At 42.5% G+C, this 23,845-nt stretch overlaps 1 protein-coding gene and 1 long non-coding RNA gene across 11 annotated transcripts in view; one reads left to right on the top strand and one right to left on the bottom strand.

Moving 5' to 3' along the window:
• Positions 1-1,038: 1,038 nt before the first annotated feature.
• LOC310699638 lies at positions 1,039-21,849 on the bottom strand. 7 transcript variants are annotated; one of them, XR_014522180.1, is made up of 6 exons: positions 21,213-21,276; positions 18,088-19,654; positions 17,140-17,314; positions 7,112-7,196; positions 5,790-5,961; positions 1,039-1,137 (listed from the first exon to the last, which is right to left on the bottom strand). It is a non-coding gene; the product is annotated as an uncharacterized lncRNA (long non-coding RNA). The 7 variants fall into 7 exon arrangements; XR_014522181.1 differs by lacking the exon at positions 1,039-1,137 and adding an exon at positions 2,564-2,950; XR_014522182.1 differs by lacking the exon at positions 1,039-1,137 and adding an exon at positions 21,591-21,849 and having other exon boundaries at positions 5,663-5,961; positions 21,213-21,285.
• Positions 19,650-23,845, top strand: part of DPYSL3 (dihydropyrimidinase like 3) — a 52,760-nt gene continuing 48,564 nt past the window's right edge. The window contains exon 1 of one of the 4 annotated variants that reach the window (XM_083487758.1): positions 19,650-20,940. In XM_083487758.1, the coding sequence (XP_083343884.1) occupies positions 20,584-20,940 (357 nt within the window). In that variant the 5' untranslated portion in view covers positions 19,650-20,583. Of the gene's footprint in view, positions 20,941-21,479; positions 21,622-23,845 lie in introns of those variants that run through there. The other 3 variants (XM_083487757.1, XM_083487761.1, XM_083487759.1) reach the window with 3 other exon arrangements.

Raw genomic sequence — 23,845 nt, forward strand, 5'->3', positions numbered from 1 at the left:
GCTCTGAGAAAGGGATCCTGTGAAAGGAAGCAAGCCATTGTGACTGAGATGCCATAACCGTGGCAAGCACTGTTATTCTGAGGGCCTTCTTCACGTGCCTCTTCCACGAGAGATCTGGAGGGTGGCAACACACGAATGGGGCCTTTCTGACGTGCCTCCCCATTTGTGGAATTCTCTCCCCAGGAAGGCTCACCTGGCACCTTCATTACATCTCTTTAGATGCCAGGCAAACACATTCCTCTTCCCCAAGGCCATTGGCTGATTTTACAATCTATGGCCTCTTAAACGTGTTGGGGTGGAGTATTGTTTTTCAGTTATTTTGTTATGTATTGTGTGTTTTTAGGTTGTAACTCCCCCTGTGATCTTCAGATGAAGGGCGGTATATAAATCTAAATGATGATGATGATGATGATGATGATGTTAACAATCCCTCCTGGCCTGCTGCTTGAGCCACATGGCTATATATTGTAGTGCTGGCCCTGAACGCTATCAGTCATGATGGCTAAATATGGCTTGGTCAAATGGCCTGGCAATCCTAATAAGGTCAGTGGAATGGAAGTTCCCAACACTTGCTATAGTTATCTAGTACAGTGGTACCTCGGGTTACAGACGCTTTGGGTTACAGACGCTTTGGGTTACAAACTCCGCTAACCAGGAAGTGGTTGCTCCAGATTAAGAACTTTGCCCCAGGATAAGAACTGAAATCGTGTGCCGGTGGCGCAGCAGCAGCAGGAGACCCCATTAGTGAAAGCACGCCTCGGGTTAAGAACCGTTTCAGGTTAAGAACGGACCTCTGGAACGAATTAAGTTTTTAACCCGAGGTACCACTGTATTGAACTTTTTATTATTGTGAAGGCTCAGGGGTAAACTAGCAAATATACTCAGTGACCACTAGAAGCAGAAAATAGGTGGAAGCCCTACCTATCCCGTAGTAACTAGTTTTCTATTCAACTTGCAGAATACTAATTTAAAATAGTTTTTCCTCTCTTTAAATCCAAGTGTACAACAAAGACAATAACATAATCTGAATACTATACATATCTATTCATATATAAGTTCCACTGAGTATGTGTAGGATTTTAGTCTTTTTGTCAAATGGTGTGTTCTGCCCTAGTTGCAGTAATTCTTGTTCTTGACCTAAAAATCAAGAAAAAGAGTGGTAAATTACAGAAGGCATAAGGTATATGAAAGAAGGATTTGCCTGTGGTAATGGAATAGTGTGGAAACGCTGTGTCTGCTATTTGCTCTGCAATAGCACACTGAGATTTTTCTAGAGCAAGTTATTTGCGGCTTGTAGCCTCAATCTTGCCATAATACGGAAATGTAAAACAAAGAGTGCTGTAATGGGAAATAAAGAAATTTGTACAGGATGTTATAATTTGCAGCACATTAGCAATTAGATTATTAGGTCCCTGTAAAAGAGGATCTATCAGCATATTTGTAAAAATGCTTTATAGAAAACCTCTTTGCTTAAACAAAACTCTGTGCATAAATATAACTTGTTTTGGGGAAAAACAGTCTTTTGGCACTTCATTGCATGAAGTGCTGTCCTGAGTTTTAGGTATTTATATACATGGCTGGGTGGGGGAATCGTAAACAGTGAAGCTGAAATGGAATGTATCAACAAACATACTTTTTTGCCTTTAATTTCCTTCTGGCTTTACTGTTTACTGTTTCCCTCCTCAACCATGTATGTATGTATAGGCTCACAGGCCCTAAAGGAAGAAACCAGACCAAATAGCACTTCTATTGTACAACTTATTTAGGTTGCAGTTCTTTATTGGGATTCTGTAACTGTTGGGAATATGTGAGTGTGGGTGATTGTGTGCAGCTGCAGAATGCCTAAGGCACAGGCATGTTAGTAGATGTTAATACTGAGTATTAGTGTATTGAGTAGAAATCTCTGTTATGGAATATGATGTTTTATATATTGTAACCATGGATTTTGATGATTAGCATATTGCCTTTAGTTTTTTGCCTTTCCTGTAAATTGCTTTGTGATCTTTTCTGACGAAAAGTGGTGTATAAATACTTAAAATAAAATAAACAAATAGTATTTATATACACACATTGTTGTGCATATATGGTGTTTAAAAAATTATATCTGTATTTTTAATGAAGATTTTAGATTTTTTTTTGTGGGGGGGGGTGTAACCCACTTAGAGGTTTCAGCCAATTACGGTAAGTAGCATACAAGTTCTATTAAATATATCACACCTAAAACTCAGGATAACATTTGTGCATTTGATGAAGCAAAAGCTTTTGTCATAATTAATAAGTTAGTTCTTACAGTATCACACAACTGCAAGAGACTAATATGCCGTCCTCCTCTGGAAATGGTTGCTTTGGATAATATTGCTGGAAGAAAAGGCTAGTTGCTTACAGCCTATAATTGTGCTTCTGTAACATCTTTTTAAAACTCTGTTTTGCTTATGCTGTAAACCAAATAGTAAATACTCTGGTTCTTGTGAGTTTCTTGCTAGTTTGAAAGATTCACAGTTATTAGTTTATGTTGCTCCACAATGCAATGATGACTTTGAAATTTACTTTATTGATTTACATAGTACTCTGTTGGTCCATCTAGCTCTGAAGGAGCTATGTCTTGACAAGCAAAGATCACTCCCATCCCTTTCTCTTTAGTTTCTTTTAAGTGGAGATAGAATTTAACTTGGAAACTTATGCATGCATATTTATTATGCACAATGTAAAACTACTTTTATGTGCCCCTAAAACAAATAGACACAGTTACAATTAAAGAAAATCCTACTGTAATTACACTGACTGACTCTCCCATAAACATTCTTCATAAAAGGTCAGCAAAGCCACTTCCACTTTGTATGTATATTTCCAAGAGAAAGTTCAAAGACCAGTGCTGTCACTCTCTTCCAAGAATTTCCAGGAGCTCTTTTAGATAAGCCTAGGCTACATGGATGTGCTGATTCATATGTCACTTTGGAGAAAGAGAGAAAATCAGTGAAGGCAATCTGCAGCTTCCAGGATACTTGATTAAAGCCCAAAGGAATGACAGTCTTTGCCAAATATTTATATTGCAAAACCCTCAGCCTGTGCTGGTTAAATAGTATGAATTCCTTTGTATATTAGAAAGGGACACTTATAATTGAGTGTTCCACTACAGTGGTACCTCGGGTTACATACGCCTCAGGTTACATACACATCAGGTTACAGATTCCGCTAACCCAGAAATAGTACCTTGGGTTAAGAACTTAATTCGTTCTGGAGGTCCGTTCTTAACCTGAAACTGTTCTTAACCTGAAGCACCACTTTAGCTAATAAGGCCTCCCGCTGCTGCCACGCAGCCGCAACGTGATTTCTGTTCTCATCCTGAAGCAAAGTTCTTAACCTGAGGTACTACTAACATGAGCCTCTGATATTGGTAGGCATTCTGAAGCCTCCAGATTGGCCAGGCCTGGTCTAAAGACTAGGATCTTAGGCTTCTGCCTTGTCCTGCTTAGCAGAACAGAACCTTCTTGCTGTAGCTCCAGTGCCAAGCCACTGGCAATGGGAATGTAAAAATGAACAAAGCTTCCAGGCTCTGGTTATGTCTACACATAGCCCTAATCTGGCTTTGTCAAAAACAATATTCATGATTTTGGAGGGGCAAAAGAAGAAATCCACATCAATCATGTTGATAACGTTCAATCCCAGTGGCTTTTCTGTTTGCGCCAACATATTTCAAACCCAGAACAACTTCCCGGAAGAACTTTGCCTTTGCTATGCACAACCTCAAACTGAACTCGCCAAGTGGGTGCTTAGAGTGACAGGCATACTCTATGGATTTTAGCAGCACAGCAACCTATTGTAGCAATCCCTAAGGAAGAAATATTTGCTCTTAGTAGCTAGCTTAAGGGTTGTTTTTGTCCCCGATTTGGTTATTTCTGCAGACTGGGTTTTTCTTTACAATCCCATCCCCTTATTGCTATTTGGTGACCATTGCAAAGGAGGCCAAGAGCAAATGAATGCAGGATAGACATGAATGCTAGCCTTAAATGTATTGAGTAGGAGCATTACTCTGAGTAAGTCACTACTGGCTGTGAATGTAGCATCTGTGGAGTGTTCTCATTTTTGCCACGTTGCATCTCTCACTCTGCCTAGAGCCTTTTGTGCCTTACATTGGCCCAGTTCCCGAACAGCTTCTTCAAATGCCCAAAGACTTTGAGCTCATTCATTTCATCTCCACAGCTCCTCTTGCTAAATCCCAGAGCTTCAGCGTCTTGCTTGATTGATGAAGGCAGACAGCTTTCTTTGGCTCGTATAATCAGGAGGAGCCACTGAATACTCTCCACAAATGTGCATTTCTTTTATGGATTTCTTCCTCTCCATTTTTAATTTGGGGTAAATTCATCCCAGAGGTGAGATTATAACTTTATTCCCGCCCACAAAAAATACTCCACGAGTTAATGAACTGAAACACAGTAGTAGTGTTTCCATGAAAATGATTCATTTAAATGTATCTAAGACAGGCATAGGAAAACTCCGGCCCTCCAGATGTTTGGGACTACAATTCCCATCATCCCTAGCTAACAGGACCAGTAGTCAGGGATGGTGGGAACTGTAGTCCCAAACATCTGGAGGGCTGGAGTTTGCCTATATCTGATCTAAAACAATAAACCCATCAATCTCCTTTAAGGTATCTTCTTCCCTCTTTGGACACCTCTTCCCTGAAGGAGTCCATGAAGCTGCAATGATAGCCCACTACTTGATCTATCTCTGCACCAGGAATGAGGAAAACATCTCAGCTTAAAGGAAGCGTTCCCTCATGGGCAAGCTTTGGAGCAGTGGGTGAGGCCAGAGGCAAAAAGTGGGCAAGACAACAGATGTGGTCTCTGTGCAGTAGGTTACAATCTATACAGATGGTCAGTGGTTTCTACACTCACATTTCTACCCTCCATCCAGACAAGAAAGTGGCATTATTCAGGGACACATTTCATCCAGGCAAAAGTACTGAGGAGGGTATTGCAGGGCCAGTAAGGAGGGTATTGCAGGGTAGATGAGGTAGGAAGTCTGGTGTGGGAAGAATCCCAAAGGCTTGACAGAGAGACCTGGAGGGCCACATTTGATCTCCAGTCATGAGATTTCCCAGCCTTACAATACCTTCCAGGGACTGGCAATGCTGCACCGATGCACAACAGTACCTCCTATGGCACCTGCAAAAGCGCTCAATAAATATCCACTCAAAAATCCACAATGCACAAGAAACAGATTGGTCTTCCTGTTTCCACTGACATGGCCTCTCCCATATTGAACACACCCCTTAACAAGACCAGGTTTCATTGGATGCCGGGCCTGGGCACCTACCCTCTTTCCATTATGAACAGAGGAGAGGGACAAAGAGCTTCTTTAGGAGAGTGTGGTGGTAGAAGATGTAGGAGACTTTTCCCATTGGTGGGGAAGGGGCTGAGGGTGGCATGCTCTCATCATTCTGTGGCCCTGCCTCTTTTTCCGCTCTCTTGGATGTGGCAGCCATTTTGTGTTGTGTCATGATCCACAGCAGTCATTGTGTGTTAATGTTACTCTCCCACAGCCATCGTTTTGTATTATGCCACACACCCCACAGCATCCATGTTATTGGTACCCATGGCACTTTTCCAAAATTCCAAATGTGCCAACAAAGGTTGGCAACTCCTACTAACTATACACTATATCCTAGGAGAACTTGTTAATTCATGCTAATTCTCCTGCTGCTTTATGCTGATGGCTTTAAACAATAATTATTCTACTTTTATTCACCCTCTCCTCCTCCTTAAAAAATAAATAAATCTGTGCCTCACATTGTCAGTTCTTGGCCATGTTTTCCTGTTCCTGGTGACATGTGGCAAAGCAGATATGTGGAATAAAGAATTATCCAAGGGTAAGTGGTGGAAATGTTGTCAATTTGGATAAGTAGCAGTTTAGGAAAAGGGGCTTGGGTGGGGCCTCTTCTTTGATGAATCTCTCCAGCACCTGAAACAAAAGCAGTAGGAAAGGTTTTGGCTTAAAATAAAAAATAAAAATCTGAGATTCAGTTCACAGCATTTAGAACATCTGTTTTTCCTGACATGCAACATGTTCTGTTTTAGAATATAAAGAACTTAAACATATTTTCATCTGTTCCTACTTTGTCCAGCAGCCGTTGTTTCTCAAAACAAACTTCTGCCAATATCTAGGTTCATTTGATGGCCAAAAGTATGTCTCTCTGTAGGCTTTCTTTTGTATGTCTCTTCTTTCAAGTGCAAAGCATTAAAAAATAAACTCCAAATGCTGAACATACGATTCTCCTCCATCCCAGAGGCTGAGATACTTAGAAATTTGCCTTTAGAAACAAACTGTCAAACAATGAAAGTGGGATCAGCTTTGTTTTTCATGCCTTCGATGGAAATAAATGGTTTGCATCCTGGTATTTAAAGCCTCATTGTTCCCTGTAAAAACCCTCCAGTTTATAATGCTAGCCTAAATAAAATATTTACTTATTTTACGCTTAATATTTTTCCTTAATGTAAGACAGAGTCACTTTCTGAGCATAACAGACAGTTTCTACTCCAGGGCTTTGCATGGGACAAGCAGATGCTAATTTGAGGAGAGAGGTGAATACAAATTTTGGGTTGGAAGGGAAGCAGATCATGAAACTTGTATTGGGGGGAAAACCAACAACTTGGAAATTGTGTGGATAAGATCCCTTGTCTTAATGAGGTGGATTCTGCTGTTTCATACACAATGCATTTCTCCTGGTGAAGGGTCAGGGTAGAGGTACTCTGGCCTTATAACTGATCATCAGTAGAGCACATGGTTCAGTTCCTAGCATCTCCATCTAAAAAGGATGGTGATAAGAAATATTTCTGACCTGGAGATCTCCAGCCTATACTGAGCTAAATCATAGAATTATGGAACCATAGAGTTGGAAGGGACCCTGAGAATCATCTAGTCCAGCCCTCTGCAATGCAGGAATATGCAGCTTTCCCTTACAGGGATGGAACCTGCAGCCTTTGTGTTATCAGCACCACGCTCTAACCAACTGAGCTACCCATTTGACCAAATGGACAAATATTGAGTGAGATGGATCTGGCAGAAGGCAGAGCCATATGCTCCTGACACATTACTGCAGCTGTAGCATTACCTGAAGAAACATCCTGTAGCAGCCTTGCTGAAGGTCTGGGTCACTGAGAAGACAGAAGACCAGCTGGGAATCTTGTGCATGTCATCTTAAGTTCCATGGAAGAAAGGCAGGATATAAACATAATCACAAGTATTTATTATTTCAAACATTCATATCTGCCTTCCCATCTTTGGTGCCCAAGATGGCTTATTTAAGATCAGACGATTATTTTTAGAAATCAGCTAATACATGGAAATATGGAAACAAAAACCCAACCATATGCCTGAACACATCAAAAACTAAGTCTGAGAAGCAGGGCAACTAACAGTGAGCAGCCATCAGGAAAATGCCTTGATGTGTAAAAGATGGCACTGACTCAGTTTTTCTGCCGTGGGTGTTCCAAACTCTCGGCACTGCAAATGCAAGGGTCCTTCACCACCTACTTTGCCTCTGAAATGGGAGGACTTGGAGCAGGGCTTGCACTGATGACTTCCATGGATAAACAATTTCATATAGGAGGAGGCAGGTCTTCAGAAATGCCAGTCGTAAACCTAAATCCCAGTCTGGCCGCTGAAGGTCATAACCTAGCTATGTTAGAAGGTCGTAGTACTAGCTATGTTAGTGGTGTTACACAATTTGTAGTGAGAACTTGGTAAAGCAAACAAGGAAGTCTTCTAATAGACCTCTGGGAAGACATTTTAATTCTGTTTGCTGGGTTGTTGTTTTTTACTAGTTGACTTCTTGAAGTTTCTAATAGGCTTATATGCACGCTTGTGTGGTGGCAACCATTGGAGATTACACTGCTGGCAGGAGTGTCTCCTCTGCTGTACTTAAAATGGGTGCAACGGGGGCCTCCGCGGTGGTGGTACAGCCCCTTGATCATTCATGCAGTCACTGCGTGGTATTGCTTTCCTCAAGCATGAAATGAATGCAAATGCAACAAGCTATTTATATACAGTACAATAATAAAAATAACTATAATTTCTTAGGAATGTAATATTGGCTCTGAAGAAGCATATGCTAACCTAAGATTAAAGCTCATTGCTTTAACCTGGTGATCCACAACCAGCTGGGATCAAGACACTGAAATGCACTTGAATTCTTTGCCAAGTTAAGCCTTTAAGTGACAAAATAAATATATTTGCTTGGGTGGACCACGACAGAATTGCTGCCATTGCTTGGAGAAATGAGTCGTGCATCAGATTAACCGCTGGCAGACTCTTTACAAAAGGCCAAACAGATTCTGGAGACTGCCTGTGTTTGGTCGCTTCATAAAGCTCTTTCTAGGGTGAATCCCATTGGTGCAGAGCATAGGATCAGGATTCAAATCACTTTCCCAATGTAGCAGTGGAAGTATCTTGCTTTGAAGATGCAACATGAAGCCACAACAGTGCAGCACATCCTGTTTTGGCTATGTGGGACAACCATTGAAAGGTGGACATGAGAAGTAGTGCGGGAGACATAGCAATGTAAAGAAAACCTCTGCTCACTTTCAGCCTTAACAATTCTGAGTTATTGTTAACATTATTCCTAACTGTGCAAAATGCCGAGGGCTGCCCTTCTGCCAGGCCTACTTTCTTAGAAGAGGAAATATATAATTACAGTGTCCTTCCCATTGTAATTTCCCTTTATTGCATTTTCAATAGATGATCTATGGTGCTAGCTATATATCAGCTATGCCAATCGGGTTATTCCCTCATTACTTGTCTTCTGTGTACAATTACGAAAGGGTGCTGTCTCCAGATCCACCAGAAAACCATTTTAATATCATTTCCCACTGATGTGGTGGTAGCAGAGAAAAGAGGAATTTCCTCCTAAGGACTTGACTTTCAGATGGTTGGTTTGGGATGAATAAGGAGTTTGTATGTGTGTGCGGGCAGACAGTTATTTCCTTGGTATTATTCCTTATTTCATTTGTGTTTTCTGCCTTCCTCCATGGACTTCATATATTCAAGATAATTGTGAAAGGATGAGACAAAAATCATGGTGTAGCAGTCAGAGCAGTTTTTTCTAACTACAGTGGTACCTCAGGTTACAGACGCTTCAGGTTACAGATGCTTCAGGTTACAGACTCCGCTAACCCAGAAATAGTACCTTGGGTTACTTTTCTTCAGGATGAGAACAGAAATTGTGCGGTGGTGGTGTGGCGGCAGCGGGAGGCCCCATTAGCTAAAGTGGTACCTCAGGTTAAGAACAGTTTCAGGTTAAGAACGGACCTCCAGAACGAATTAAGTTCTTAAACCGAGGTACCACTGTAGTGCACTCCAGCTATGCTGGCTGGGATTGATGGAAGTTCTGGTCCAAAACAGCTGGAAGGCCCAGGTTGGAGAAGCCTAAGATACAGCAATGGCCTAGGGCTGTGAAGACCGAAGTTCAAATCCCTGATCAGGCATGAAGCTTACTAAGTGACTCTGGGACAGTCCTGAACTCTCAGTCTAGCCCACCTCTCAGGGGAGAACCACATGCACCGTCCTAAACTTCTTGGGACACAAATGCACTTCATCCCTTAAAATGGTGTGGAGTGCTGAGCAAAAGTGTCTGGAAAACAAATACTGAGCAGCACTGTTTACCTGATGTTAGCTTTCTTCTTCTTCTTTGGGAACAAAGATAAAGTGCAGCTGGTATAAGACAGGATGTAACTGACTTAAAGACAAACATTAAGAGGAATGTTGTGGTCATGGCCCTGAAAGCAGCTGTTTGTGTGTAATCACCAAAATATTTTATTCTCCAAGCACCTCAATCATTTGACCCACATGAGACAATCCAGAAACATAAAGACTCAGGGATGGGGGAAATTGTCCCTCCGTGTCTATAAATAACTCTCATGCCCAATGTAAAATAGAGCAAGAATAAAAACTAGATTTATTATACCACAGTGCTCCATTTGGTTTCGACTGAGGTGACCCACATCTGAGGGAGGGATGCTACTAATATTTTTTTTTAAATCACTGCACCGTATTGAAATATCAGCTGAGATCTACGCTACTGAGGATGGACTATAGTTCAGTAGTAGAGCAAGTGCTTTGCATGCAGAAAATCCTAAAGACCAAACTCTGGCATCTCCCGTTAGAGGATTTCAAACAGCAGGGCTGAGAAAGGCCTCTGTGAGTCAGAGTTGACAGCACTAGGCTAAAGCTAGTGGGTAGGAGGTAGATCATGGCACCTTCCCTCTGCTGGGATGTGCGTGCAAAAAATGCTGGCATAGTTGGAGATAAACTGATAATGCAAAACCCTTTTCAAGTTCTTAAGCAAGAATGCAAAGTCAGAACCACTTAACACAACTCAGTTATGTCTTATATGTTAAGACAAGCTGAATGTGCATTCTTTGTAAAGTTAAAAATGCATCAGTGGACACGAAGCAGTTATCCCTCACCACCTCGCCTTACAATGGCCCTGGGCATTCCTACTGGGCATCAGTGGGTTGCTTATTACTGCTGCTTGAAGAGGAATCAATGTTTTTTTGTTAAAAATTTAAAGCATCAGTGAAGAAACTTTTTCAGCACGAGGATCAGATTCCCTTCTGGGCCACCTTTTGAGAGTGATGTAAATTTTACCTTTGTGCAGGTTAGTCTGCACACACCAATATATACTGCTGTCTCCCATCTAGACAAACAAGAGTTTGCCAAAGTTCAAGGGCACATTGCAGCCAGCCAAAAACGCTTGTGGTGCAAAGGAAGGGCAGTGAGGGGTGTGGTCTGGGGAGAGTTCCATGGGCCAGAGAGAGAATCCTGGAGGGCCACATTTGGGCCTGAGGTTCCCCACCTGTCTTAAACTGTTGGAGAATGCACCTTCAGGGCTGAAGTCAAACCATTGGAGAGTTACAGCGCCTGCTGTGGCTGTAGAGACTGATGAGGGAGAGACGTGTTTTGTTGCAGCTGGGGCAGATAAAGGCGTCCAGTTGTGCTGTCGCAGATGCACCATGGCATTTCTTCTCTCTGCACTCTTCCCAGCGGTCATTCCTCCTCTGGTCACTGCAAGCACTTGTTTGTCTGCAAGTGCTGCAGTTGACTGCAAGGGACTCCCACATGGTGGGGTTAATGTTGCCAGCTTTCATGTCATGCTTGCAGACATCTTTGCAATGCAGAGTTGGTCTGCCAACGGGCCTGGTGCCTGAAGCTGGCTCCCCGTAGATTACACCCTTGGGTATCCTGCCATCTTCCATTCTGTGGAGATGGAGTAGACGTCACTGAGACAGGAGTGTGAACATGCTGGGAACATGTGGGATTGGGAGAGCACATCTCTGCTTGAGACTCTGTACTGCTAACTGATGCCCAAGGCTGCCTTCTACTAATCCCTTTACAGTGGTACTTCGGGTTAAGTACTTAATTCGTTCCGGAGGTCCATTCTTAACCTGAAACTATTCTTAACCTGAGGTACCACTTTAGCTAATGGGGCCTCCCGCTGCTGCCACGCTGCTGGAGCACGATTTCTGTTCTCATCCTGAAGCAAAGTTCTTAACCCGAGGTACTATATCTGGGTTAGCGGAGTCTGTAACCTGAAGCGTATGTAACCCGAGGTACCCCTGTATAGAAACGACCTTTGCAAAAATTACACACTCTGGAAAACTGGGCCCTAATTTCCTGATAACACCAAGGTTTCCACTTGTTAGGAAAGCGAGATTGCACGTAAAGAGGAAGCTGATAATTGCAGTGTTTCCACTTTCCTCCTGATCTCCATTCAGTTTTTATCACACAGTTTGGCTTACTGTAGAGAGTTTGGAAAAAGAGGTCTACTAAAAATAAAGAGGTGTTTGATAACACATGTTTTGATGAATCATCTACGAATCATTTGTGGGAGACGCTGAAATTAGACAAAACACCAGAAAATATGTTGTGGCATTCCATCTTGCCTTGGTAGGGGACATACAGACAGAGTAGTAAACCAACAGGAATTTGCTATTAGTAACTTGGTTTCTGTCATTTGCATAATAGCAAAATGTAAGAATTGTTTCCCACAATTACATATAGTAAAAATTATGGTGAAAATCAAGTGGTTTTTTCCCCCATGACAAGTTCATAAAGACATTTTAGTTAAAAATTATTCTCAATTTTCACAAAACCTAGCTAGCAGACCCACAACAAGCAACAAAGAAAATGGACAATGAATTCTAGGAGTCAAAAAATTATAGAACACCATACCATGTGGAGTGGTTATGTCTCATTTCATTAACTAATCTTCCTGTGAAAAGGGATTGGCTTAAAGGATATTTTGAAGAAGGCTGGACAATTCTTCCTCATTCATAGTTGTTCTTACGAATTGCTTTGCAAAGCACTTGGGAGCTTCTTAGCATTTCCAAGTGTCTGATGCTGAAATAGTATCTCTGTCATTTCCATTAAAGTAAGCATTTTAAAAATTAGTTTACTTTTCTGTAAAGCAATCTGACATGAAAAAGAATTGGGTTGCTGAATGAAGAATATGGCATTATAGCGCAGGAGTTCAAAGTATTGTATGTTAAGTCTCAGAAACTAAACTAGAATTTTAAATGTGACTATGGCTTTTTCCTGAAGGGTTGGGAAAATCCCAAACATGCTCACTTAAGTTGCAATTCTATACCCATTTACCTTCGTAAGTGGGGCCTACTTCTGAGTAAACATATAAGATTGTGTTGTCAGTGCAGTGCACCAAGATAGCACAAGCAAAATAATACCCACATTTACATCCTGCACATGCTTGCCTGACGTATGCAAGGAAGTACAGGCTACATACAGGCTGCATACAGTAACAGGCCCTCCAAGTGTCTCTATTTTCCAGAGACAGTCCTGGATTTACTGAAGCCATCCCAGTTTCTGATTTGATCAGAGAATGTCCTGCTTTTCCTTAAGATGTCTCTATTTTCATCAGAGAAATGTTGGAGTGTATGCATTAAAGGTTGTAGCACATGACAACAAAAGTACAGAAGGCAGCTAAATTCTTCTGTTTGGCCTTCTCAGTAGTGACACCCTCCCTGTGGAACCCCCTCCCTTCAGATGTCAAGGAGATAAAGAACTACATAAGGAAGACATCTGAAGGCAGCTCTGTATCAGGAAGTTTTTAAAATTTTGATGTTTTACTATGCTTTCATACAGTGCTTTTTTCTGGGGGTACGCAGGGGTACGCATACCCCTAACCATTTTGTGCATCTAACGGGAGAAGAAACTAAAAAAATTTTTTTTTAAGTTTCTTCTCTAGCACGGTGAATCGTCAGTTCCGTTGCTACCCCCAATGGCGGCCTCATTTCCTGTCACGGTCTCAGACGGAAGCAAGCGTTTAATGTGTGAAGTAGGAGTTGGAATCTAGCATGGTGATTGGTCAGTTCCATTGTTACCACCTCCGATGACGGCTTCATTTACTTTCCTGGTGATTTTCTTGAGTCAAAATGAGAGTACCCCTAAACATTTTTTTAGAAAAAAGCACTGCTTTCATATATGCTGTAAACTGCCTAAACTGGGTGGGGTATAACAACAACAACAACAACAACAACAACAACTTCTATAGGAAAAGCCTTATGTGTAGATATCCCTTTGGTCCCAATTCTTTTAGTGTTGACTCTGGAATAAGTGTAGTCATTTTGCATTTGGGACAATTTCCCTTCTTTTCCAGGTTGTCAAGACTTTGGCTGTTAATTTTAAAATTAATCATATTTGGCTGCATCCTGCCCTGATTAGTTCTCCATTTCCAGGATTCTTATTCTGAAATATATAGTACACACAGTTACATTATGATTGTTAGGCAACTGTTTTATTATTCCTCATTCCAGCCATGGTCCCTCCTGCTCAGTACTATTAAAATATTCCACCCTTTTCTTTCTAACACTGAACATGAGCATTTCTGCTTACTGACCCATCCTTAATGGCACACCCTGCCTTTTCTTTTTTGCTCTCTCCTAATACTGAGTAGTTATGGACAATTTCTAAGCCATTTGGAAATGAGGCTAATGCTGAGAAATATTTGTATCTTCTAATTGGATTGTGCTTGGTACTGTCAAGTAGCACACACAGCTTTGACATTATTAATATTTCAGACGATAATACTGTAAAAGGAGTCACTTGGAGATTTGTCATCCATTTAAGTAATGCAACAGAATAATGAGGTTTTGAGACAGAGCCATTAGCTGCTCTTGCATGGCTGTCTGGTTAAGATGCTGCTATTTGAAAGTCTATCAGCGCCAATCCTGGATATTTTGCCGCTTAATCAACTTCCTCTCCCACCCCCCAACCTCAATATGATGCTCCCTTCTTTCCTCTTTGCAGTAGTGTGTACCTGATCTGCCGTTCTCATGAGATACTATAACCAAGGTGGTGTGGTTGTGCTACAGAGGGCTCTGGACTGGGAACTTTGTGGACAGTTAGGCAGCACAGAGTGAGAGAGTTCAGTCAGGATATATGGAGGGGAGAAGTGTTAAAGCTCTCTCCTCTACATGCTACGGTCCTGATCCAGCTTCTCCCCACCCCAACAAACAAACAAGAAACAAGAAACCTCAACTGTGTATGAGCAAACTGTGTAACAATCATCATATCTAGTTTGGCAGCAATATCACTTTGCGCAGGAAATCCAGACAGCAGCTACTTCTAACTTCCCTGGGTGGCTTGTACAAAGGTAAAAGGAAAAATTTGCTGCTCCCCTAAACTTGCCTCCCAGTCTGTCCCTTGCGCTGTTCAGACCTACCTCTCTCCAGAAGATGTTCCTAAAAGTACTATTTTGCCTAAGTCCACAGAGTCTTTTTTTTTTTACCCAACATTTGCTATTTTAAGCGTGCAATGGAAAATAGCCCTTTGTATTGTGAAATACAAAAACTGTTTAAAGAGTAAAAAAAACAAAAACATGCCTGAATCTCTACTATGCAGTGGGTGGTGAAAATCAGGGCTCATTTAGTGATCATTTGTTTCCATTCCATTCCATTCCATTATTTTCCTTACCCACAGACCATTGTTGGTTTTGGAGTCCGTTATACAGACAGTGGTGTGTACGAGAGGAAGAATTTATTGTTTTGAGAGTTTTCTCCTGTGAATCTTACTAATCACTGATAGACTTTTCTTAAACAAAACTCATTGTGGCTTCTGACATCAGCTTCACCGATGACATTCAGTCATGCGAATAAGTCAGAGATGGTAGTAGCAGGAGTAGGAGAGGGAACCAGACATGCTGACAGTTATCTCTGAGAATGGCTGTTGTGTTATGTTGCACAGTCATTGAGTCTAGTCAATGAAAGTCTAGTCAGCAGATCTTGAGAAATTTTTAAAAAACAAAAAACTGCTAGCAGTCAGAGCCCTGTGAGTGGTCTGCTGCTTTCTAGCTGAAGTTATAGATCTGGCCAGTTCTGGATGGCAGACTGTAAGTATGTGATATAATAAAGGGTGGCCCAAAAGTAGCTAGACATTCATTCATTCAATCAATCAATGGATTATTTTTCTTTACTGAGATTGCTAATGATGAGAACTTGAGTCAAGAACAAAGAAACTGGATTCTAAAGCAGTATACCTACTTTTGGGCCACCCTGTATATAATAAATAAATATTTTCATGCAAACATTCATAAGGGACAATTCACATAACTGTGCACAGAAAGAAAAACACTGCAAACTGAGCTGTGCACACAGGAGACTCCCATGGTTTTTACAGTAGTGTCTAACATTAAACAGGATGCTTGTGGCTGTATAAATGGATTCTACCTTTGGGCACGCACAGATTCATTTACACTACCCTTTCTTCACCCACTTACATACCAAATAGAGGAATCTGTTAGTATGGGCAACCATCTGAAGTGAGCTAGGAACTAAGAGTTGTGGGACATTCCAGAAGCTAGGAGTAAAGAGAAATAAAGTTAGCAAGAACTAAAAGACCAACTACGGTGCAGAAGCAAAGGACAAACTGGGAGACAGGGCTATGGATACAATAATATCCTGCTGTTCAGAAAGACTTCATTCCTCAAGTAGGAATCTAATTTTCCCTCCTGTCCAGAAGGATCCAATGGCTAGCCTGAGTGGGGAGACTCAGTACAGGACCAGAGGGTACCCCACTGAAAGCTGCCATTTGACAGGTCACTTGCTCACCACACAGGGCAGCTCTCTCTGTGATTCTAGCAGCTTTCTCCTGATACACTGAAATCCCATTTATTTGTTTTTCCCCAAGAGATCCATAATCCTTAATTCCCTATCAGTAAATTGCAATCCAGGACCTTTCTGGTATAGTCAGTGAGTGCATGCTAAAGATGCTATTTTGACAGTGACTATGGTGTTCTCGTGACCACTTAATAAAAATCATATCAACCCCATTCTGCTTTACCTACTAACTCTTATGATTATGATTAAATGTATGCAACAGATTCAGAGACCACTGAAAGATGATGACTAATCTCTTGGTATGCAGTTGCTTTCTGAATAACAGTAAGAGTAAATGTGACATTGAATTGTTTTAAAGAAGTCCTTAAATAGGAGCAAAAGTATATCATTAATACTGTATTTACTCGAATCTAATGCTCACTTTTTTTGGCCAAATTACATTGCAAAAATTAAGGTGTGTATTAGATTCAATGCCACATTTACGTCCACCAGCAAATAATTTTGTTTTGTTTCAAAGTTATGAAAATTGAGGTGTGCATTAGATTCGATGGCACATTAGATTCGAGTGACTATGAATAAGTTGAATAAGTGTAATAATTTGTACAGTATTATACATTATAATGTAATCCCACAAACACACATACCCTCCACAAGTAGTGGCTTTGACAGTTGTAGAAACTTACCGGTGTTGAAGACTGTACATTCTTTGGGTTCTTGTAACACTGATTAGAATGTGAGTTCAATATCAGCATTATATCTTTTACAAGGAAGAATTACTACAACTTAAAATGGAGTCATCATGAAAATAACGATGGTAAGCAGTCCAGAGTTATCTTTGATTTTAATGGGCATTTGGGAACAATAACATCTCTTTTGGTGAATACTGCATGCGAGATGTGCAGATTCATCATTTCACTCCTTTTACCTTGTCACACATTTAAGGAATGCTTTGCTGTGGAGCAGGATTTGCAGTTTCCTAGCTTGCCAACATTTTTGTACGTCTGCAACTTACTGTCTCAGATGAATCCTTATTTTTTTACTTTAGAGCAGCAGCTTGTTGGGAATTCATGAAACTTGTAGCTGTCAGACTTTGGTTTACAGTAATCAAGCCTGCACATTTTCCAGAAGCATAGCCATGTCAGTCCATTTTAGCAAAAACAACGAAGGGCACGGTGGAACCTTAAAGACTTGCACGATGTGGGAGCAAAAAAAAAAAAAAAAAAAGTACTTAGCAACACAGAGCTTTGAAGCCTGTTGTTATGATGCACTTTAACATTTATGCTAAACCATACCACAAAAAGCAAACTTGGTCATCAAGCAGTCAAAACAAACAGTTTGATCATTACAATAGTCTGATGGAATTAACTTAATAGTGTCATAAACAAACTGTATCATACAACTCTATCTGTGCATATTTATTATTTAATCAATATAGTTTGCAGGTAAAAAATAAATTGCAAGTAAATATGATTATGTGTGTTGCTATTTTCTGCTTTATGTGAAGTTGCCTTTATTCATTCATTCATTCATTCTTATTTATTTATTTATTTATTTTATCAGTTGCTTTATCTTGCCTAGGGCAACCCAAAACAACTTACAACCAAACAAACATAAAATAAATCTCACATAGATACATTAAAACCAAGGGAAAAGATAAAAGCATTAAACACATCCCAATCATTTTTAAAAGCCACAGATAGTCAAAAGCCAAAGGCCTGGTATCTAAAGATATATAATGATGGTGCCAGGCACACCTCCCTGGGGACAGCATTCCACAAATGGGAAGTCACCGCACAAAAGGACTGTTCTTGTGTTGCCACCCTGCACACCTCTTGTGGAGAAGGCACACAAAGAAGGGCCTCAGATAAGGAGCGCAGGGTCTGGGTCTGTTCACATTGTGAGAGGTGGTCCTTGAGGTATTTAGAACTACTGTCTTTTTATGGAAAAGAATTTCCCTTACCTTAAGTTACCATAGGCAGGCAGAAATCAATAAATAAAGTCCTTCCTGGCATGGATATATGGATGGAAAAAGATACATCTGTTGATTTCTGCCTCTCATGCAATTCTTAACAGTAGCAACTCTACAAATTATAAGTGAGCCTCTGGTAAGTTATAGTTTTCACTAAGCAAATGTGTTATTATCTATGTGCCTAATGTTGACCTCAGTGAGATTCTGAATGCATGCTGTACCATCATGTCTTTACTTCAACGTCTTTATTTAGGGAGAGATATGATTTAATTTAGCTATAAGTCTTGTGATTATAGATGCGTGTGGAAATATAAAATCATGGCTTCTGTTAGAAAATAAACTTCAGTTTGGAAGAAAAAAGAGGCCTCAGTCCGGAGCAGTCTTTCATGCCTTAAACTTTCATGGATAAAAGTGAAACTCTGCATAACATTCCTTCATTATTCTCTCTTGACCTAGATAGGGTTGCCATATTTTGAAGAGCAAAAAAGAAGACACATTTGCCGACTTATACTTTTAACTATGGATCTCTATGACTCTCATCATGAAAAAGAGAATGTGTCCTGGAAAAAGAGGACATATGGCAACCCTAGCTAGAAACTATTATCAGTTCCAGTTCCTGGCCTCGGGGAGTAATGATGACAAGGCAAAACAAGAATTGGCCTTTTCTGCAGTGGCCCCCCAGTTGTGGACTGCTCTCTCTTACATTGCCTTTAGGGACCAGGCAAAAATGTTCACCTTCAACCAGGCCTTGGGCTGATTGTCATCCAATGCCCTTTTGGATGTGTTGTGGAAGAGGTGATTATTGGGTTGTTTCTGTTTTTATTATGTATTTTGTGGGGGTTTTTTATATTGTAGTTTTGTGTTGGGAACTTCTCGGAGATCTACAGCTAAAGGGTGGTATCCAAATGTAATAAATAATACTAATGTAGAACATGGGCAGGGAACATTTTCCTTATGTTACTAAATAACTGCACTCAGCTTCCATACATCGGGGATTTAGGAGGAGAGGTATCCATGTTTTATTTTAGAAATGAAATACTCCCAAACTTGCTACCTTTCGATTGCAATCTTCCTGTAACTTTAATATCTACATGGCGTACAGAAATTCATTTGGTGCAGTGGCCCCATCCCTGCATCTCCATGCCAGGAAAAATGGCACCTGCTGAACATATGCCCGCAATGTGGTTGTTGGAAGGCTTGGGGATTCCACCTGAAGTACTACCTAACTTGCCTGCACATTCAGTCACAATAGGGTAGGATGTCACTGGTTGTGAGCTATGGCAGCATAGGGGAATCTCCGGCCCATGGGCCTAATTTGGCCCGCATGGCCGCTACAAATGTCTTCGAAAGTCGTTTTTTTAGCAAGCCCCACTTGCTAAAGTCCTATTTGACACCAACTGCCATTTTCAGCAGCATTCCGCATGTTAAGACTTATATTTGTTATGAATTTTTCTTACATTTATGCATGTTGCGCACAGTAGAAGTAACCCAGGAAAGAGGTTCGGGCAAACATTTGATAAACCACCAAATGCCTCCTTCCGTTCTGCAAGTCCAGTTCCTATTAAAAACACAGGAGGTCCAGATAAGGAACCTCTCGCCAATGGCCAGAGATGATGGAAATTGTAGTTCAGGAACATCTCAAGGACCACAGATACCCCACACCTGATGTAGGGGGGGGGCATAAGGAACCTCTCAACCTAGGAGCCAACTCCTGGGGGCAGAGTTCTCTTCGCGCACCCCCTAAAATATTTGCGAGGGCCAGGACCCCCCAAAGTTGATGGGCATTGTCATTCAAATAGGGTGCGTGCACCGCATCATGTGACCTATTTCTCTCCCCCCCCCCAATATTTTATTCAAATTGGCACTTCTCCCTCTCCCAACCCCACCCCTTAGCACTTGTGTGAAAAGCAGAAGTTCAGCCGGTGAAGTTTCTTTCCTGGCATGTTTTCCCCCTCCCCTCCCCTCCCCTCCCCCAACAAACTACTGCGAAGAAGAGACACAGATTTTTTTAAAAAAAGTAGGCCGTCCTGTCAGGGACGTCGCGAGCATGGAGGCGAGCCGCTGCTGCCTGAGGGCTTCGGTGCCGAGCGCTTCAGGTGCCCGCCGTTGCCGTTACACAAACGCAGCCTAAGAAGAGCGGGCGCCGTTTCCCCCTTACGGCAGCGGCGGCCGGTGCTCGTCGTGTGAGGAAAAGTCCTCGTGGCCGGCCGGGCAGCCCTGCCGCCGCCGCCGCCTCCCTCTCTCCCTCCCTCCCATCAGGCGCTCTTTCTCCCTCTCTCCCCGTCAGCCAGTCACTCCGCGCTTGAGCTGAGGCGCGGCGGCTGCGGCAGAGGAGCCGGCTGAGGCGCGCTCTCCCCCTTTCCCGCCTCCTTCTCCTTCCTCGCAGGCAGGCGAAAGGGGCTCGACTTGCCACCCGGCGGCGGCGGCGGCTTGGGCTCCCGAGCGTTGTTTGGCGCTGCCCGCCCGTCTGCCTTGCCTGCGGCGGCCATGACCTCGAGCGGCAGGCGGAGAGGCCGGGAGCGGGGAGAGCCTCACCAGCAGGAGGAGGATGAGGAGCTGCCCGTGTACCTGGCGCGCCCGGGCACCGCCGACCAAGTGCCCCGCCAGAAGTATGGCGGGATGTTCTGCAGCGTGGAGGGCGCCTTCGAGAGCAAGACGCTGGACTTCGCGGCGCTCAGCGTTGGGCAGAGAGGGGCCCGGAGAGCCCCGTCGCGGCAGCAGGAGCCCCAGCAGCCCCCGCCGGAGCCCGACGCGCCCCCGGACGAAGCCCCAGCCCGCAGCGTCGAAATCCGGGCCCGCTCCGGCAAGGAGCGCCTGCAAAACCTCGACTACGAGGATTACAAGGTAAAGGGGGTGGGATGGGGAGTCCCTCAAGGGTCAGAGAGGAGGCAGGGGGACCGCGGAAAGGGGCGGGAGGTGTCGGTGGGTGGCATCTCTGAGATGGGAAACAAAAGATGAGGCGATGAGGGCGAGGGAGATCCGCAGCCTGATCTGGAGGGGTGTGTAATGTGTGTGTTCGTGTCGACGGCTCTTTGTGGTGCCTGTTTACTCGCGAGTAAGGCGCCCCCGAATCGCAGCCTTCGGCAGTTGGACTGACACGAGACAAAACTACTTACTTCTGGGCTTGTGCGTGATCTGCCCTCTTGAGAAACGTCCGAAGCATCTTTCGAACATCTCGCCCTCGTCAAGCTGCGAAGCGGTTAAAATTCAACAGAAGTTAAAACAAAACGGCACGAATCCTACTTGGCCGTACATTTTTACGGCCTGTTCCGAAGTTGATGATGGCTGTTAAGACGGTTACTAAGAGAGAGAGAGGCCCCTAGCGCCCCCCCTTCCTCCTGAAAAATAAACTTAACAACTAAATAATGTGTGGATGAGGCATCTCTTCAACACTGCTGCCTTGTGTTTCCTGACGTTCCCGATAAGCCCTTGCAGCTAGGAGTAATTCTGGTAAGATATCAGGGTTTAGGGATGTATGAAACAACCCTACATACTCTTAGTGGCGCCTGGATCTTAATTGTAGAGGTCACGTGACCACATTCTAATTATTATTCACCATCCCTGTGAATGAATCAGTTGCTCATTCTGCTCTGTATATATGCTGAATCTTCTTTATTGCTCACAGAGGTTGTGGTTAACCAAGAGGAGGCTCTACAACTTTTTTCTGTTTCTTTTCAAGAGAAAAAGGGAGAGACAGCTTTTCTTTGCCATCAGCCTGTACTGCACAAGCTGAGTGTCAGCATTTTTAAAGTTATTAACTTAAAAGCTCTATGCCCTATGTTCCAAGAATGGTCAAGTAAGCCAATCAGGAGAGAATGTAGTCAACTTATGCCAGGATTGGTTACTTTAAAGTCAGTCCTCCCCATTTTCTTCATAAAAAGGATGAACTTGGAACTTAATTTAAATGGCTTGACTTTCAAAAGTTTGACCTTATAAGGAGCAGCTGAATAAAACAGGAACACCTTAAATATTGCATCATAGAAGTAAGAGCTCTTTTGTTAGAGGTTACATGCAACCTTTTAGGTTTTAAAAGTGGCCTAAGCATTCTTTTTTTAGGGACACGGGTGGCACTGTGGGTTAAACCACAGAGCCTAGGACTTGCCCATCAGAAGGTCAGCAGTCCCTGCTCCTGCTCCTGTTGCTCGGTCCCTGCTCCTGCCAACCTAGCAGTTTGAAAGCATGTCAAAGTGTAAGTAGATAAATAGGTATCGTTCCGGCAGGAAGGTAAACAGCGTTTCCGTGCACTGCTCTGGTTCGCCAGAAGCGGCTTAGTCATGCTGGCCACATGACCCGGAAGCTGTACGCCGGCTCCCTTGGCCAATAAAGCGAGATGAGTGCCGCAACCTCAGAGTCAGCAACGACTGGACCTAATGGTCAGGGGTCCTTTTACCTTTAATCATTCTTTTGGGATCCAAGAATTTCCAAGTCATTTATAAATAGCCTTTATTTATAGTTGGTCTGACCTACTGCAAAACAGGAAAAATACCTGAGAACTACTAAAAATAAGTGTCCTGCCTTCTAACCCCATCCCAGTTATATTTCAGGAAATCTTCTCTGAGCTGACACCAACAAAAGTTGGTCCTGAAATCAGGGGTGCGTTTTTCTGATTTTGGTCAGTATGTTTCTTGAGCTCATGTTTTGTTTGTAGCCTTGGCTAGAATACAGGTGTCTGGTGAGTGATACCTACTCATCTAAGGCTATGTACACATTAGTGGCTTAAAATGCAGCAAGGTTGTAATCCCCATCCTCCCTGCTGTGTTTTAAGTCACATTTGCCAAGTTGCTGTGCACACCAGAGAGGGGGCAAGGATGTCTTCACCCAATGCACATTACCTGTTTGTTTTCCTCAAGCCTACAACCCACTCACCCTGAGCTTCTGCTCATGGAGCTGTCATCTGTGCATGTAAATGTACATACTTCAGCTTAGTTGTGAAATGATTGTGGATTACGTTTTCAAATCAGATGAAAGCTGATTTGAGGGGAAATGCATCAAATAGCAGTGTTTCTCAAGAAACTACATATGGATTGTGGCTGATGTCATGTGGACACGGCTTCAAACGCCAGTAGTGGCAGTGCACTGGAGCCAGAGTTAAGTGCTAAGTGTACATAGCTGGTGTTACTGATAGATACTTCATACATGATAATTTCCATACAGAACTAACAAGTGTGGCAATGAAACAGAACCACTGTTATGTATGTGGTAGAGCTTAAGCTTTGCTGCAAGAACATGAATCAAGAATATAATGCCAATATTATTTACACAATGTATGTATTTGTCACAAATAAGGTTTTTCTGATAAGTCTTATAAGTGATGGTTTACATTGTTAGTTCCTCCATGCAGGAGAAAGCCACCATGCATTAACTAGTTCTGAGTTCCAAAGGGGATGGAACTGTGCCAGATACGGGCATAAGTATTGGTTGGAAGTTCTCCTGTCCATTTCTAGGTCAGTGTGGGTTGCTTCAGTGAAGTCAGCTGGAGCTGAAATCATCCATAGAATGAATTCTTATTTCATATGATTCAGTATGGTTGCTGCTTTGCTAAGGGGCTGCCTTAACAGAATAAGGCTAATTTCACACTGAACTTCAGTTCATCCAGCTGTAGATGAGCGCCGGATCCTTGAGACTGGGACAACAGATCCTTTGTCACATGTAAGAGCTGGCACCCCTTTAAGCGTGTAAGCCAAATAAAACTGATTGGAAGATTACGTTCTTAAGCAATGAATAGGTTATAAATGAACTGTTGATAAAT

This window comes from Podarcis liolepis, assembly GCF_965112155.1.
Source record: "Podarcis liolepis genome assembly, chromosome: 2".
NCBI classification, from domain to species: domain Eukaryota; kingdom Metazoa; phylum Chordata; class Lepidosauria; order Squamata; family Lacertidae; genus Podarcis; species Podarcis liolepis.